The sequence below is a fragment of the Amphiura filiformis genome, chromosome 8 (assembly GCF_039555335.1).
Source record: "Amphiura filiformis chromosome 8, Afil_fr2py, whole genome shotgun sequence".
Lineage (NCBI taxonomy): Eukaryota > Metazoa > Echinodermata > Ophiuroidea > Amphilepidida > Amphiuridae > Amphiura > Amphiura filiformis.
The window spans coordinates 14,939,627-14,959,230 of record NC_092635.1 but is presented as its reverse complement, the minus strand read 5'-3'; the positions used below and the strand labels follow the sequence as shown (position 1 = coordinate 14,959,230).

Sequence of the window (19,604 nt, the reverse complement as noted above, 5' to 3'; positions counted from 1 at the left end):
GAGGATCTGAAATGCCCATTTACCAAAATCATTGATGGAAATATATAACATAAAATAATTTATGAGAAACTTAAACTCTGTCTAGAAACGCTGTTCAACATACTGTGACAAATGTCAATTAATATCAACATTGGTGAAGAATTTTGCACCTTTTGCACGTGAATGTTTGAGTGGTAAAGAACGGAATTCGTCATCAGATTACTTCATTTTTTGATTATAGACAATGATAAGCTGATACAAGAGACTTCTGTGTCGTGTCACATTAAAATTTGAAGTTGTGAGTACCTGGAAAAAGTGTAAACTACAGTGTCGGCGCGGTGAGTACCGGGCGTAACTTATAAACTTATCATTGTTATATAATACCGTACTAGATTTCGCGGTTCTCGGGTCGGGCGCTTCTCGTGATAGGCCTATTTCTAATTACCCAAACTCGTTACCCATATACCTGCCCTGACTTTTTAAACTACTAAGAAATGCGTCTCTCAATGATCAATACCCAAGACACAATTTAATCAACTCTGTTTGTTTTTAAGGTGTGATGCTTACTTCGGTAGGCCTACCCATAATCTGGAAACCAATCATTCGCCTCTTCCAAGCCCTGCCCTGTTACCACATTTAGAGAAATTAGTATCTGGACGTGGATATAGGCCGTTACTAAAGTAATGAAATCAATCGCGAGAAACGTGAACGCAAAAACGGTTCATAGGCCTTCCGGAAATAGTCATGTTCTTATAAAAATAGGCCTACATTAGTCACGATTATCGCACTTTCAGTTTCCCAGCGTTTGAGCGGGAATTGGATTGCGTATTTTTCGATGTCTAGTGAGCAAATTTTTTCAATATTTTGAGAAAATGATGTCAAATTTTCTATTCTGTATTGTTTGGTAATAATGTCTTTTGCCAATAGTATGTTTAAAGTTGTAACTTTGACGATAATTTTGCCTTTTTGGACACTAAAATGCTTTCGATCCTTAATTTTGTTTCAACCGAGTCTTAAATTAGCAAGCACAATACGGTTGGATATACATTGATGAAATTTTAAAGATTTTTTTTCAAGTTTCTAACCGGCGCAAATCGTTAAGTGTGTATTTCCCATTGACATCCAAAATGGCGTAAGCCAGTCCTCAATATACATAGGTACGGCGTATATAGGACTGGCAAGCGAGTCTAGCCTACATGCACGTGTTTGGTGTGTGCACGTGTTCGGTATCTTAATATTGAAATATGTGTTGAAAATAAGGCCTATAATTATTGGTCCGATGAGATGCACCTGTTAGTCACACTGTAATGCTTTTCCGATCGCGCGGACTGTACTCCGCACACTCCCGATGATACTCGCGATAGCGCACCGCGAAGCATGCGATAGTGCAGCGCTTGAGCACGCGATAGTGTGCACAGCGTGAACGCGAAACTTCGCGGGGACGCGAACACGATAGCAGCGCGGACAGAGGGGCGGACAGACGGACGGACACGCCGTAATTAGTATTAAGATAGTCATACTCATAGACAGTGTTGAGTGTACATGTACATGTAGGGTGCACAATAGTAATAAATTTCCCTATACTTTGTGTACAAAATGGCCTCTATTCAAATGGCTCTACCTACCCGGGTACCTACCTTACGAAGCGACTCAATTTTTCAAAGTGATGTTTTCCTGACTGACAAACAAACAAGCAAGTAAACAAACTAAATTAAATATATTGGTGACCATTGAATTTTCGAGCTACCGGACCACAAATGCAATACACTTTTTTCACCCAATTTTGAAAATAGAAGCACTTGTCATTTTACCTAGAAGCAGCCGGTTTGAGAAATACATGAAAATTCTGAATAAAAGCCCAGAATCTTTTCCAATCTTGGCAGATGCTTAGATTCAAGTCTATATTTATTACCTGGCACAATTTTTTCCAAAAATCTGCACAATTGTTTTGGTTTTTAATATTGATTTATAGGTGGGTAACTTTTACGGAAATGTAAAAACACCGCAAATCAGGACGGAATCCCACAAGAGACATTATTTGGTGATGTGAAATCTGTAGTGTCACCTAGACAGCGTTTGAAATAGGGCCGGTCAGCCGGCCATTGGCCTGTAACTTTTTGGCCTGGCGGTAACTGACTGGCATCTAGTTGCCCGGCCCGGCTGGCCGGTAACTTTTAAGGTCAAGCACGGCTGGCCTCAGACATAGACCGTAAGGTACTAATTTCGAGGAGTATAACAAACACCAAATTGGTGTCATAACAAACTCCAAATTGGTGTTGTGTGTCGTGTGGTCTTTCAATTTGTGCCGAGTGTCCTTGGCAGACTTGACTATGCTTCAGTGGTCATGAAAGGATTCAATAGATAACCTCTGCCCCACTAATCCCCAGCTATTGTCTGAAATTGCACCTCGGAAGTTATATCATAACAACTCAGTCCCTCAAATGATAGTCATATAACGACCAAAAGATAAATGACTGACTATCATTGAGGACTGAGTTCCGCATCTAGGCTGGCCTGTAACTTTTTGAGGCATATTTGAACACTGACTGCACCTAGAGTAAGGCCAAACACTTGTGCTGAACGCCAAATTGGTCACTTATCGCCTGTTCAAAATGTGACATCTACATTAATTACAGTCCCGAAATGGTCTACTTTTAGCTGACCTCAATTCAAACATTAATTTAGTGATAGTTAAAAATGCGATCCCCAACCCTTTGTTGGTTACCTGTTAATTTGTATAGAAATCTCCGCGGAGTCTCCGTGTCTGAAATTCCCCGGTACAAACATCGAAAATGTCGCATTTCTCAGTCCTGGTGATGAATACTATATCCGCATCGCTGTTTAGCCAGCAGCCATTCAAACATGAATATGCATATCTCTGACCCCTGTAAGGTCAAACACGTGGCGTTGATTTCAACCAATCCGATCCACCGTTTGTGACCATGTGGTCGGTTTCATGAATATTTAATAAGCAGCTTGATACTGACTTCATATCCGAGGTGACCATGAGGCAGGAGCTACCATTTTAGTCAACTGAACTTGACTCGTAATGCGTTCTTTAGGTTGACATAAATCATAAATCGAACAAAATTTTCAATAACGGGTAATAGTAGGATTTCAATTTTTTTATTAATGAAGTTAGCCTACTGTACTTGTAGTTTAGAGGAATGATAACGTTGTTTTTGTTTGTTTCAACTGATGATGTAGGATTGCAAGGTGAGTGAATTTGTGAAGAGATTTCCTTGTTTGAGTGATAGTAGGATACAGGACGTAGGCTAAAATAGTACTTTGACCTGCTCTGACGTCTCAATTCACACGGAATTATTCGTACCTGCTTACCAGACAGCAATACTGTGTATTGCTGTATGGAACCAGACATAGTGTAGTGTGGAATTACAGGGAACCCATACCAATCCATACCGTAGTAAGCTCTACACAACGGTATGGGATAAAGTGTACCGGTACATACAAAAAATAGGGCAGCACCAATACAAAAATGTCATACCGATGAATGACTTCTCTGTTTTGCCCGTTTTTTAAGTTTGCGCTATGAACAAAGTGTAGTACCGGTACATGAGTAGTACAACAAGTCATACCTAGAATATTTTCTCAATTTGAATTTTATCCTTTCTAGGTATGACTGCTTTTACCGTAAAATTTGCATCAATTCCCGATCATGGTATGTGCACCATGTATTTTAGGTTCCGCGATTGCCGATTACATATAGACGAGAGCAACTGGTAACCAGCGATCTAGCAATCCTGTGCAGTATCGGCCTGCTATTCAATTGCGTGGTGCATGGGTTACATGTATTTTCAATGTAAAATGCCTATACGGTGATCCACCCAAAATAAAAAAAAATCATCGTATAGATCCCTGTACTAGTACATGAGTATATCGATATTTTAATATTGGCGATCCTGACTTATAGACCACCCGAGCTATATAAGGTTAAAATTGCAAGTATCATATTAAACCTTCGCAACAAGGTTAAACATGTTTTCAACTGTAGAAACATACCTTTATTCCATCGAACAAGCTTTATTTTGTTCCAAAATTTTATAGCTATTTTTGACGTAAAAGAAAAGAGCTGGTAACAGAACCGGTGATGCCAGCTCCGAAGTTTTCACGTAGCACAAGCATGACAAGCGCTTGATGTATGCTCGCTTTGACGGTAATTTACGCTAGCGTATCATGCGTTTTCAAGCGTGTTTGACATCGCTTTACTGCGTGACGCAATTCTGCATTTATTCAAGATGGCGAATTTCTTGAAAAACAAGTATTATTCAGATTTCCATTACAGCTAGCAGTATCATGAGTATGCTTAATTTGTAAAAGGAAATCTGAATAATACTTTATTTTACCCCGTAATTTCCCTCATTTCTCAAAGCCCTGCTCTCTTTCACAATATTTTAGCTTCTTGGATATCATCGGAAACATAGATTAGTATTAGGTACCGTAGGTCACTGTATCTTTTTTTTTAGATGATTTTTACGATGAAACAATTTATGTTTTAAGCTTCTTTTCAAAATTGGTTTTAGCTTGTTAAAAAACAGGTTAAAATTGTTTTTAGCTTGTTGGATATTTTTGCTTAATAGTTTAAAGCTTGACTCCTTAGATGAAAGGTTTCCAGTGATATAAAAATTTCAATGCTGTGGATCACGAAATGCCCTTTTAACGTATAAAGTATGTTAATATTAATATGCATGCATCAACATCAAGAATTTTGGCACTCTCTAGATTGTAATTTTTTTCCTGTAGTCCCATGCCATGAGCCAAACTTTTGAGGGCATTTCATGTCCACCCATGATGCCTTTAATTCACCATTATTATAAAAAAATTAATATTATCTATGTGGGAGGGGGTATATATTTTTTTCATAAAATGTTAGACAGTTGGTGTCCCTATGACTCCTGACTTCGGGGTCAATAGGGAGAGCTCTGGTCTTGATACAGAAGGAACTACTTGAGTGTACATGCCTTTTTTACCCCCTGATGGAGGGAAAGGGGACACAGAGTGAGTTTTAAAAACAATAGAAACATGTCAGGGTAATTCATACCACCGTAACTGTTTAAAATCCGATTTCTTGACAACGTTGATCAGGCTCGTCAGTACAAGAAGAGGTGGGGTAGGATGTGGTGGTTCTGGGAGGTAGAGAAGTAGGTCGCGATGACATTCCCATAAAAAAAATCAAATTTTGTAATTCTTAATTTCATGGTATTTGACCTTCGGAGTGAGTGGACATTCAAATCCTTGAAAGTACTTAACAAAAAGAGGTTTATTTAATCAATAATTGACAGTTGAACTATCATAATCCCTATTCAATCATGTGTGAAGCAGAAAACTAATTAGACCATTTCTCAGAATAGCAGTTCAGCAAAAATATCAAGGTATCATTTATAAAATTATCCATATCTTGAAAAGAATTGATGATATGTACATATATAATTTTGGTATCATTTTGAAGCCTATTGTCCTGTGCTTACATTTTTATTCAAATCATGAAATGTCAAAAATGCGACTTGTTCCTGGTTTTGTCAGAACGGATCACATATTGCATAGCACTTTTTGCTACATTGTACGTAATTAATGCTTGTTATTGTTATCATCATCATTATTTGTTTTATTCATATTATCTCAAATTATTTTATTGTTATTGTATAATTTGTTATTGTTATCATTTTTCATTTCTGCAGGCATAAAGTTTGAAGATGCCAAGATTAACAGATATTTTGTGGGCTGCCAAGAAGGTGCCATTAATCCCAAAAGTAGGGCCTAAGAAGGTTCCATCATATATGAAAGTAAATCGCCATTTTAGGTATACCATGTATAAACCAGGAAGCATTCAATCTCAGCTTGAGAACTTACCTGGCAGGAACAGACCCCCGGTCCTGTTGGAGCCTATCAAGAATTGGAAGTACTACAAGGGGGACTTGGTAAGATTATTTGATTTCATCAATGTATATAAATATCCAATATTAAATCCAATATTAGAATAAGAGGATCATTCCATCGCTAGCAGTAGCTTCTGATGAGGACATGTGCACCATGTTGAAAATTCAAGCTATGCAATTTTCATGAAGCCTGAAAGCCTTTCTTAACATAAACTTATATAATACAATTGTGAAGATTATCTTGCTAAACTTACACCAGCAACATATGTGATGCGATCAAGCAAAATCAGTCGGAAATATAAAATTTTCAGTTTCTTATAGGATAGTAAAATGCATTTACAATGCTGAATTTGGGAAAAACCCTATTGAAATTGAACAACCAGTTTCAAAGATATTAAAGCAATTAAAGAGTTTCCAAAACAAGAGGAAATAAAAGGAAATACTTCCTTTGTTTGGCTATACCTCAAAATCAATCAAACAGAGTAAGAATGAATAATGGAAAGAAATGTTGAGATGGTGATGGTATTGTAGGTTGATTAAATTTGTGTAAACTCTTCTCTCAATTATTAAAATGTGTTTCCGTCATAGTTGTGGCTATCAAAACTTGCAGATAGTCCATTTGGCTTCCCGAGGCAGTGGCGTCAGTGCTTTGTCAGTTACTTTGTATGTGTAGAACTAGAGATGCGCTTACTTTTAATCATGAATGTAAACATGCCAGTTTTTCCTCAAGGAAGCCAAATGGAATATAATACCATGAAGAGGATTATTAAATTGAGATTATCAAGACAATGTTGTCCTTGCTGTGAACAATGACTCTAGTTATCAGGATTATGTAGACATGCATCAATGTTGTCCTTGCTGTGAACAATGACTCTAGTTATCAGGATTATGTAGACATGCATCAATGTTGTCCTTGCTGTGAACAATGACTCTAGTTATCAGGATTATGTAGACATGCATCAATGTTGTCCTTGCTGTGAACAATGACTCTAGTTATCAGGATTATGTAGACATGCATCAATGTTGTGAATCATTTGTGTATCCTACATGTGTAAGTTGTTTTCGGCATTTTAATACCCAATTAATGATTTCAAATTGCATTTTCAGGTTGAAATTCTGGAAGGAAAAGACAAGGGCAAACAGGGAACAATCAGTGATATCATCAGGGAACGGAACTGGGTTATTGTAGAAGGACTTAATTGTGTAAGTACAGGGAGAGCAAGTATGGGCAAACAAATTGATTTAAGAAACATGCAGAGATTTTCAATTTATGCATGTACCATGGAAGGTAGCCTGTAGCCCTTGGGGATTGGGAGTAAGTCTTGTAAAACATTCAACATGCTAGCAAACTGGAAGTGGCACCCATCCAGGAAAGCAAACAAGTGTGTAAACACTGATTACTTGTAATATGCATTGCCAATTCTTGTTTTGTGCAGAGGTACAATTCTGGTTTACCCTGTGCACCCTGGTTTTTAGGCTTGGGGTTGGGGTTATATCAGAATTATTCCTGTGCAGAATATGCTTGGTTTTTGCTCACAAGATCAAAGATTGAAAACTGCACAGGGCACAGTGTCAACACCCTGTATTATAAATATTTTTTCCATACAGCTCTATACTCCGTTGAAATCAATATTCTATTATTGACACAGATAAAGAAAGTTTACATATGCATTGTGTTATAGGACTTGCATCTGGAACTTAACTGAATGGGCTAAACGTGTTCCTTTATACCTATAAAGTATAATTGTAATTCTCAAAATTAAATATATCACAATTTTTACTTTGGATTTCAAAATCTTTACTTATAAAATGCAGTAAAAGATATCCACAGCAAGCTGCAAGGCCCCGCTAATTAGTGTATTGCTTTTCGAGTTAGTGTACTGGAAACAAAACCCTGGTTTTACCTAAAAACAAATCGATTTTGCTTGTAATAGAAACATCATATGGGCTACTAGAGCATGCACAAATCGTAATAATGTGTAGAATATAGAAACTCTGTGGTATCTCATATGATAGTCATGGTATGCTTAGCCTGAGTCGCTCGGCCTATCTTGAACAAAATCGCCATGCGTAGCTTTTGAAAAACGAGAGGATTCGCTGTACTATCACGGCAATTTTTGACACAAAGATATAGGGATGATGACGATGTGCAGGGTTAGCCAAATCCAAATCCACTCAGAGGTTACACTGCAGGCATTGGATTTTCTCCTGTTGATGTACATCTGTCAATGCCCAACCACACTTTCTTATACAATTTCCATGTTTTGGCATGTTTACAATCTGCGTGTTTACACTGAGCACTCTGTATTTTTACCCGGTATTACCTGGTAACCCACAATCCGATTCAGGCAACAACCAGGACGTTTCTACTGATGCTTAAAAAAAGGATTGTGGTGTGTACCGGAAGTACTGAAAATATTTTCCTGACTCCCAAGCTGCTTTTAAGGTCACGATGTGATACATAAAATGTACATAATAGAAGTTCAACACCCAGCAACTGTTAACCGTTGTGTTTCCACTGACAAAAATACCGGGTGTCACATCACATGGTCTACCTCATGAGGTGGATCATGGTTGCCAGGTGTCCACACCGCATCACTCTGAACCGATCTGTTATATATCAAAAATGTGAAAAATATCAAATTTCAATACTTTGTCATAAAATTTGTATTATATCGTGAATTTCAAAAATGGAAATTATTTGATATCAGGAAGACGTTCTTCGTATTCAGAATGCAATTCGATATGTCTGATGTGCTCCCATGTCCCACATAAAATACTGTCGAAACGCTCAAAACGCTCATTCCAGATCCCTTAAAGGAAATAGAATAAAACCAAGTGCCGGTACAAACAATATGCTCCATAACTTTTTAAAACTCATCACATCTCTATTGTATTTCTTTACAGAACTACAGAAGAATTGGGAAAACTCCTACATACAGAGGTACCTATATAGCCAGTGAAGCACCATTATTACACAATCAAGTCAAACTTGTTGACCCCTCAGACAAGTAAGTATGATAACATTTCAACTTAGACGATATACAGGGTGAGTAAAAAAAAGTGCAGTAGAGAAAATAATCCATTTTTATTTAAGAACCGAGTTGGACTTTTTATGTTTTAAAATATTTTATATATGGTATATCCATCAGTGACCTTGTGTGAAAAAATTAAGGAATTAGCATTTACTGTTTTGTTTTTATGACACATTTTATAGCGCTACCCAATTTTAATGTTTGTCCAAGAGACATCTAAAATTTGAATGTCGGCCCACTCTGTGTAAGGAAGATTTGGAACAACTGCCATTTTCTTAGCCTCATTGGCATTGAAATAAAATGGAGCACCCAAAGTGTTATTGCCCTTGGTCTTGTTTAAGGAGAAGAAATATAATTTGTTGTTATTTTCATTTTACCTTTACTTTATTCTCTATCAAAAACTTACAAATTTGTCAAAATGATATGCGCGGAAATTGAAGTGGAGTGAATTACAAAATATCTAATACGTTGGACATATTGGGATTAAAAAACTGGAATTGGAGTCGAGTAAGGTATGAAGGACTTAAAGTAATGTCAGAAAGTTTGTTTGAACAGAAAAAAGAAATTGAAATACGCAAAAATCAACCTTATTTAAGTTAAAGTCAGTTTCAGATCTGGTGCCTTTACTGTGCACTGTGTGCTCTCATTCAAAATACATGGTACCTCGTGGACAAATAACGAAATTGGGTATCGCAGCAAAAGGACTCATTAAAATTAAAAGGTAGTCGCGATTCACTTCATATTTTCACAGAAGGGGGCCATTGAGTGTGGCATATATAGAATCTTTCAATATTGGGAAAGTTCGACTTGGTTCTTACATAAATATTGATTCTTTGCTCTATTGCAGTTTTTTTGACTCACCCTGTACTTGACAGTAAGAGTCAAAAACCTTTTCAGGCTTTTTAACTGTGACTGGACAGATGGTGTGTTATTGTCACATGTATTGAGAGACATTTACAGACTGTTTAAAAATGATTGGTACCCATCAGTTTCCAGTGATTACTGACTGACACATCAATATGCAACATAGGATCCGCATAATTTGTTGATTAATGTCATAAACAGTCATATAACAAGATGAGTAAATGGGAGCGTTCACTAAAACAGGAGGTATTACTGAACAGGTAGAATCATTGAAAAAGTTTATTTATCTGAGTCTGACCCTCCTTAGGCCTACATTTCTATTTTAGCTTGTTTCTTTCTGTTTAGTTTCTTCTACATGGGCCAATTTTGTTCCATTTAAAAAAAATTGAGCTGCCAAGCTTGCGATTTTCTTTCCCGTACATTTCCCGATTAGTTTGTTTCTTTCTTTCTTTAGTCTTATTTTATTCCCGTTTTCATTTTCTTACTGTGACTAACTATAACCCACATACTTGGACCTTTTTGTCCTCATTTTATTTTAATTTAAATTTATAGTAGGCCTACCTTTTCATGTTGTTTGTACTTTTTAACACACATCTTTTTCCCGATTTATTACGCCCTCCCTCATAAGCGTGTCTCACGGTCGTTTATGCGTGCCATGGCGTAGTGCTGTGTTACCAGCATGGTATCGCTGCGCTATGCTATGACTTGGCATTAGATACGCCCGTGCGGCGATGCAGGGCTAGCTTAGCAACTGACTCCTTTTTTTGTTTACCTAGGATAGCAACGGACCACATTTCCACTGATTTTGAGGCCAATTCTTGACCGTTTTCAACCAAATTAATAACAGGAACATTCCCGTATATTCCTCGATCTCCGTATGAATTTGGCGACGTTTGGATCGAAACTGACGGAGCCTTTTCATTGACTTACCTACACACATAGTCAGTCAGTCAGTCACAATATTCCCCTATTTCAAGATTTCAAGAGGATCCAATGTTGTATTTGGAAGAAGTAGACTTTTCAATAACCATCAAAACTACTAGGTACCAATCGTTTAAATACAGCTTGTAGAGATTTTTTCTTCTTGCTGCATTCTATGTTCTTTCTAAATCGTATCTAAGTTCCCTCTCCTATTTAAGGTAACAAACCAAAAGTTTGATGACATCGTAACAAAAGTGCTTTCCGTGAGAGTCTAACCTTTACCCCTGCCTGAAACATAAGTGTGAAATATTGAAAATTCCAACCTGGAAGATAAACTTTGACCAATGTTTGATTTAGTTTTTACAAATTTAAAATTGCACCCCGCCATGAAAGGACATTCATTTATAGGACATCATCAATTTTTGGTTTGTTCTCTAAGGACAAACCCTCTGTTCTCTTTCCAACACCAGTACATTGTTGTTTTCAGGTGTATGACTATGACTAGATGCTTTGAAGTAGGAGTAATCAGCAGAGTTTACTAACTCCTGAAAAATAGGTTTCTTATTTTCTTATATGCTTGCTCTGTTCTTTGCTTCCATATAGACCATATGAAATATCAGTGTAGGCAATGCACTGGCAGTGGCTGTTCATTAATATTTCTCCACAGCCTTATAATTAATATATTGTTGAGATGAGAATGAAATATTGAGTGTCCAGCCTTTATATTCATAATGTGTTATTACTTCATTCTTCCAGTCTTGCTACAGATATTGACTTTAGATTCACAGAAGAAGGTGAGAAAGTGAGAGTGTCGCAGAGAACTGGTAGAATAATCCCTATACCAGATGAAGCATTAGACAAAACAAAAGAGATGTATCAAGGTATGTTTATTAAAGAGAATGGATTGATCATATATACATACATTTGTAGAGAACAAAAGGCTTTGAATATTAAGGCCTACGACTGCCACACACTTACATTGCCTATGATGATTTATAACTTGCCTTACAAAGCTGTCGGAGTCTTACCCTCTTCGCAAATGCAATTTATAGCACACCTGATAGCTCACCTTAACATTTGAATCAAAGTCAAACCCTGGACCATTAATGCTGATGCCTCACTGGGCTTTATGTGACTTCTGAACCATGAGACATCACACATACACTGCCAATACCTACACATGCTAAACAGTGTATGGGGATGAGAAGAAATGTTACAATTACATTGTATAATAAAGTAACTGAACACAATTGCAGAAATTTGGACCTTATGAACATGTTGGGAGAGGAAGAGAATTCTCACGTAAGGCAAGCCCAAGGCTTGAGCCCTCACTGATCGTATTCTCCCACCGACAGCACAACGCCTTACCGCTCAGCTATCTCGCCCATACTTTCTTCACTTCAAATTCTTCAATTTAGCAAATTGCTAATGGTCCCGGGGGTGCAATTGCTATACCACTGTTTCAAGGAATTTGTACCCACCCCAAAATCAAAAGTCAAATTTTTAACATAATTTAGTACAATTTGCCAGTGTTTTTACCTGTTTTCCTCACATACTTCACAAGTTTTGACAATTTTGACTACAGTGTGGCAAAATTGGGCTATTTTCTAAAAAGAATTTCCATCCATATACCAAAACTGGCCTCGAAAATGCACCCCCCCCCCCACCTGCTGGATAAAAAATGAGTAAAAAAGATTATGTGCCTTACTTCACATTAAAGAGTGAGACAGAAATTTGCACTCATCATAAGATAAGAATTGGTTAATAGTCATTAGAATAACCCAGTTTCTTGTTTATTTTTATATTACAGAGCAACCTAAGGATACCAAGGAAACAGAAGTGTGTGAAAAGACATTTAAACCTTCATTAAAATCTGTTGAAGAACAGTTAATGGATGCTTATAATATAGTGGACACTGGGGTGAAACCCAAGACATATTGGTATTAAATTACACTCAACAAGATTGTTTCTCAATGCTGTTATCGCCTTTCCTCCTCCACATCTGACAACACAAGCATTTGGTTGCAGTCCTGTATGTGAATTTCAGTGGATACTACAGAATTCAACTAATCAATAAGCACATCAAGGATCATGCAGGTCATGTATTGAGTTCATCGTTCTCAAAGTTGTCAAAATTATCTTTGGTTACGTTACTGTAATGCCACAAAGCTCATTGGTCAAATTTGTGAAATTTTGCCAGTATCTGCAATTGCGTGCTGCAGTCATGTCTGCACGATGCACCTGCAACATGTAAGTGCACCTGTTAATTGTGAACGGACTTATGCCAGTTATTTGACAAATCTGCACAGAATGGATGTATAGTATGGATATATATAAGCTGTATTTTAGCTGATTTAATTGAATGCAGCTGAGGCATATATTTGGTGTTTGATGCAATACTTTTATGCCTGGCTGAGTGACTGTAATATCAATTTATTACACCTCATACATATTCATGAGAGAATGACACCAATTTATTGGTCAATCGCAAATTAACACAACCCATGTAGATTGACATATCCTCATTATGACCCATCTTACCGGACAATAGTTTTCCCCCCTATTCATGATATCATCATCCTCAGAGACAAAAGTTCGTACCCCCTTTTGCAATCGTGTTTTTCGTTCCGCGAAGGTAGGACTTGGCATTTTATATTGTACCATGGTCCTCGGTATAATAAAATGGGAATTATAAATTTGTTATTATAGCATCCACGGAATGGAAAAGACATCGCTGTCCGAAGCAGGTAATACCAAATTAATTCAGTAAACATGCTAAAAGGATGCTCAAAACACATGATTCGTAAAGCTGTGAAAGCTTGTGCTGTTCAAGATGAACTCAGAAGAGAAGCTTAAATGAAAGGTATGCATTCATGTATAACGTAACTTTGTAAGGGCTCATATTGAAATACCCTACCACGTTTTCACACAGAAAGCTTGGTCATAAAACCGGATGGATTATATGCATCAGTGATACACCCTGCCCAGGATTTTAACAAAGAAGGCTAGCACAGGAAAGCTGCAGGATGGCGCACACCTTCCTGTGTAAGGGAATTTCAATATGAGCCCTAAGTCAGAAGTGGGCCTAGCACCTATTTTCTTATTAAATGTATTAATTGGAGTCATTCTCTCATAAATATATATGAGGTGTAATAAAACAAATACTACATGGTATTTTCAGGGAAATAGGGTCATTATTTTTCCCTTGGTACTGGCTACAGGCCTACCACCTCTCACCCTTCGGGTTTGGGTGGTAAGCCTGTAGCCAGTACCTCGGAAAAATAGTTTCCCATATTTCCCTACAAACCATGTAGTATTTCTAAAACTGGTATTTTTGTTAGCCAAATCCAAATAAAAATTACTCACGAATCTGAGCTTTCGCCATCTTGGCTGATAGCTTCATCACAGATGAACTGGTCCACTGCTTTTCCCGCGAGACTTGGTTGCTAAGGACGCATCCTCGTTACCCGGAAGTGATGTTGATTTTAGCAGTGGGTCATATACATGATCTAGAAAGTGTGCACCTTTGTCACGGTTGAATGAGTTCTTGCCCCTCCTTCTGATTTGGATGGCCTCCCTGAGGATGCGTCCTTAGCAACCAAGTCTCGCGGGAAAAGCAGTGGACCAGTTCATCTGTGATCAAGCCATCAGCCAAGATGGCGAAAGCTCAGATTCGTGAGTAATTTTCATTTGGATTTGGCTAACAAAAATACCAGTTTATGATTTCAACAATCCTACCAAATGAATCTCTTTACCATGTAGTATTTCTATAATATGGTATGTTGATAACACAAATTCATGTAAACCTGCAATGCCATAGCAATGTTGTGTCAACAAAGTTCCAATTAGGAAAATGAAATAAACCTACCGATCAACCTTTAGCAAACAAACAATATAATGTGTGTACCTGACTGTGATTTATGGTAGACTTGTAAACAGCTTGGATCGGGAATTATTTTGTAATTTCAAGAGAACTGAGTTATGCATATTTTACAAGTTGTTGAAGAAGAACTTCAAAACAAGAACTTCAATAATTCATCCAACATGCTCAAATTTAGCATTTGTTTTAGTTGAACAGTCTGACATTAAAACCTTGTTTATACAGGGTGTCCCAAGAAAAACAGAACCCTCTAAATAAAAACATTGCGCCCTCTTTTTCTCCTATTTCTGAAAAGTTGATTAAATGTATTTTGGTATATAAAGAAACCTTAAACCGTTAGCTGTAATAAACCAAAACAATTGTTTCAATCGGCTCACAATTTGTGAAGATATGCCCTCTTTAAGAAATGCACCTGTTTTCACTCTGTCCACGGATAGATAATAGCATAAGGCTTTGGAACGCACTCACTATGAATGAGCGAGGTTTACCAGCTAGCCTCCAACATCTTCGCAACCGTCTCCAGCGCTTACAGAACAGCTGCTCGCATTGTATTTCAAGTCCCTCACCGCCACTCGTCATCCGAGCTTCTTGATTCCCTCCACTGACTACCCATCGTAAAACGCATCATGTTCAAAATCCTCTTGTACATCTACAAGTCACTGAATGATCCGTCACCAATCTACCTGTCTGATTGTTTGACGATCTATATCCCAACCAGAGAGGGTTTACGCTCGGCATTAGACGCAACTCGTCTAGTTGTCCCCAGGAGTAACAGATTAATTGGTGATAGGTCTTTCAGTGTACAGGGACCCAAACTGTGGAACAACATCCCTTTGAACATCAGAGTTTCCCCCACTGTAGATAGTTTCAAGAGTAACCTAAAAACTCACTTGTACTGATTGTTGCTGTTTTTAAGCGTTTTTTCAGGTATCACATGTTTTTGTAAATATTTTGTATCTTTGTAAAGTGCTTTGATCAAGTTGGAAAAGTGCTGTTATTATCATTATTATTGTTGTTGCAATGAGGACCAGGGTTGAAACCTGTATTCGTCAAGGAGGCAACCAGGTGGCGGGCAAAGCAGCACAGTAAATTCACTTCAGAAGAACCAAGGACATGCCAAATAGCCCTTTTCATGCTACTCTTACCAGAAAATAACATGTTGTAAATAAAAAGAAAGCAAGAAACAACAAAAGTAAGAATATAAGAAACATAATAAAACAAAAAGGCATAAATAACCAAGAAAAAAACAAGTTTCAAGAAGTCTCATCCCACATCCATTTTGCCGACAAGTTAAGTTATCATTGAGGAATGCTTGATATTCATGCATAGTATGTGTACTCCTTTTCAAAAGTATCCAGACCTCCGTGGACAGAGTGAAAAACTGGTACATTCTCTAAAAAAGCATTATCTTCAAAAGTTGTGAGCCGATTGAAATATTTCTTTCGGTTTATTAAAGCTAACGAATAAAGGTTTCTTTACGTACCAAAATATATTTAATCAACTTTTCAGAAAAAGAGGGTGCAATGAGGCTTCTGTTTTATTGGGACACCCTGTATGATGAAGCATTTTGGTGATAATCAGAATACTCATTTCATAATCAGTAAAATGTCAAATATGAAGGTTTATTTATATAAAAAGTTCAAATTGTTGATAATACCGGGTGTCCCCCCAAAAAAGGTTACATGTAGATTTTGGAAAGTTAACAAACATAAATATCCTTGTCATGACATAATCTATGTACCCTATATTAGTACCCCTGTGAATGTCAAGTTCACAACCCACGCACTTGGCCCGCATTCCAGACATTCCTGGCCAAGCTCTTTGCATGACATAATGCAACACAATAGTCATTATATCACTGTTCATTTGGTGGGGCACTTGAGTAGGCACAGTCATAGCATGTTGATAATACATGTTCTTTAATCTATTTCATACACAAGAAAAAACATGTGAGTTTTGCTATTTTTATAACAAAATTATCACTAAAAATGTTAAAATAGAACCAAATATAAATGCATCAACCCTCCGAAAATGAATTAAGCCCACGTGACGTGAGCATGTGCATAAATTACATGGTTTTATTTAAAACAAACTCATATTGACCATAAAACAAATAAAACAGCCCGCTCTTAACACACGATATTCAAAATTCCTGCATCGAAATTGCTTGTGGCAATGACGTTAGTTAATAAGTGTCTAACAATTGAGTTTGGATGGGTTTTTTTTTCGCCAAAAAATACTGATGGCTGGAACCCCACCTTCCACCCACTGTTATGCAGAGGGGCTGCTATTATAATGAATAGGCAGTATGCAGAGTGACTTTGTTGGGTGTGGAATCGAACCACAGGTTGCAGAAGCACCTTCCATTAACCAACTTTTTTGTCAAGACTGCATGCCCAAATTTGTTGTTCACCTCTTACTTGAAATGAAAAAATATTAATATTAAAGGAGTATTTCGTGATCCTAGCATCCTCTTTTTATGACATTTTTCAGTACATATCCACGAAAAAGCATATTCCCAAAATTTCAGTTGATTCCGATATTGCGTTTATGCGAGTTATGCATGATTTAGTGTATTGCACTGCTCCATAGACAATGCGTTGTAATTTCGTTCTGGTGCACCAGAACGAAATTCAAATTTCACGATATCTTTGCTAAACGAATTAATCTGCAAGAAATATTTTGTACATAAACATTATGTAGCCAGAGGTTTCCAGTGATATAAAAATCTCAACTTTTTTGAGAAAAGTGGGGGATGAGGCTGTGGATCACGTAAGTGCCCTTTAATATTAGTAATAAAATATTAAAAGTAAAGATACATTCTTCTTTTGTCACAGAGTGCTCAATCCTTACAGAGAGCAAGATAATACATAAAAAGAAGAAAATATGTAAATTTACTCCATGTTTATTTACTACAGTCTGTATCGCCCTAAGGCTCCTTAATTAAATTAATATCTATATAAATAAAAGGAAGTCGCTAAATCTTGTCCAGAAGCAGGCTCCGAGATGCTGTCACTTTCAGCTCTGATTTATTCGTAGATCGATCGGGTACATATTGCCATTAAACCATCTGTTGTTCATTTTTGCCAAACTATTCAATCACTATGGAAATAACAAAAAAAAATGATCGGTTGTTAGGCCGTTGAGGTCAATAACCTTATGGGTCAGGTCATGACAGCAAACGCGTCAAATGCAAGCGATGTCCAACACGCCATGTAAGTGGCGAGTCACGCACCCGCTTTGACATGGTTTCACGCGCATTGCGGCGCATGGTATGGGCGCACTTAATGTTGGCTTACCGCGCGTAGGCCTACGTATGTGTATGTGACCATCTGGTGACCATAGACATTGTTTGTCTGGGTACGTGACTGACTGCTTCTCTGAGACAGTGGCGGATACAGGAATTTGGGAAGGGGTGGGGCACACTCGGAAGTTTTTTGCCGCCACCTTTTTGAATTGCCACGAAGCACCATTGTGTCTCGCGCCGTGCAGCCGGTTGTGTCCCCTCAGAATTGGAAACTTGGTCAAAGCAAAGGCCTTGAAGCAATTTCGGGGGGATCATTAGGTGTAAGCTGATGAAATGGGGGGGGTCATTGGGTGACAGATTTGCAAAAAAAAGTCCACTTTACAGAAGGAATGTTAAAATGTAGCCAACAGAGTCGTGCAACTGTTCCGTATAGCCCGAAAAGGTTAAATATTAGGGGGTGGATGAGCCCACTTTAGTGGAACTTGAAAGTCCACATTTGGGAAATTCTGCGGCCCCCACAAATAAATCCTGGCTATAATGTAGGCCTAGCTATTAACAACACGGAATCGCTTAAAATGTTTTGCTGCAACTTTTAAACATGTTGCTTACATGTTTTATACCATAACCCGAAACTGAAACGTTTTCTAGCAACCTCTTCTAACATTAATGTTTTATGTTTGTTTGGATAAAGTTAAAATCAACAATTTTGTCACGAGCTGTTTCAAAAGAAATCTGAGGGATTGAGTTAGTAACAACATTATCACAGGTCTGGATATTCACTTAAAGTTTAGCTTCTTTAATAACATAATTTATGATTATCAAGCTAACATGATCATTACTATACTGGATGAATAATCTACAGATTCTACACTACACCATGACACCATGATTATCATCACCGTTGACCATGTTTACTAACCACTCCCGTTTACTAACCGCTCCCGTTTACTCAACTAGCGGGGACCCGCGCGAAGCGCGGGTCTCCCGCTAGTCAATAATAAAAGACTCAGGGTTGAATGGGAAGTTGAGTCCATTAAGGTGAGTGGAGCCCATTGTTGACATACAATCCTGGAAAAAAATGTTGGCACACTTTGCCTTAGTTTATCTTTACCCCCGATCCTCTAATGCAATGTTGGACCAAGCCATGTTGTCAACAGGCCTGTGAGACCCGCCAACATTAAAAGATGGAGAGTAGGGAAGGATTAGGTACAGAGAGGGTCTGGTGCTTCACGCATATCACATGCAGGGTTTCAATCACCATTCCAATTTTGATGGGGCATGCATTTTAATTGCTTAGGCCTAAAAACAATTGTTTGATTGATTGGCATAACTCGACCAACCCTACAAAAAAATGAATAAATAAATAAATAAAATAAATAGATAAATAAAATACAATATAAATAAAGATAGTAAAGTTCCAACAAGGCCTTAATCAAATGCAATTTACAGATTTAAAAGTCAAAATAAAATCCCAACCTACCTACCTCAACTATTTTTTTAGGCCGTACAAGTTTATCAACTATTTTTCCAGGATTGTTTGAATCAATAAAAAAAAAATATGCATCTAATTTCATATTTTGGCTTATAAAATCAAAACCATACAAGACGGTTCTCGAAAATAACTTTTGGTAGAAGTAAATGAACATGCAACACTCTATGGCGATTTGACCCTGAATGACCGTGACATTTTGTATCGCTTGGTGGTCATTCCCACAAAAATTCATGAACCTGCAACAATCAATGGTATTTTGACCCCTGAATAACCCCAAAATGACCTTGCAATT

At 37.5% G+C, this 19,604-nt stretch overlaps 1 protein-coding gene across 3 annotated transcripts; it reads left to right on the top strand.

Annotated features, from left to right (window-relative positions):
- Nucleotides 1–123: 123 nt before the first annotated feature.
- Nucleotides 124–14,112, top strand: LOC140158674 (large ribosomal subunit protein uL24m-like). 3 transcript variants are annotated; one of them, XM_072181853.1, is made up of 6 exons: nucleotides 124–277; nucleotides 5,676–5,915; nucleotides 6,981–7,076; nucleotides 8,781–8,884; nucleotides 11,450–11,574; nucleotides 12,504–14,112. In XM_072181853.1, exons 2-6 carry the CDS (start codon nucleotides 5,691–5,693, stop codon nucleotides 12,638–12,640), a joined length of 687 nt encoding a protein of 228 aa, XP_072037954.1. In that variant the 5' UTR covers nucleotides 124–277; nucleotides 5,676–5,690; the 3' UTR covers nucleotides 12,641–14,112. The 3 variants fall into 3 exon arrangements, with proteins under 3 accessions (XP_072037954.1, XP_072037953.1, XP_072037952.1); XM_072181852.1 differs by having other exon boundaries at nucleotides 124–312; XM_072181851.1 differs by having other exon boundaries at nucleotides 124–317.
- Nucleotides 14,113–19,604: the final 5,492 nt, after the last annotated feature.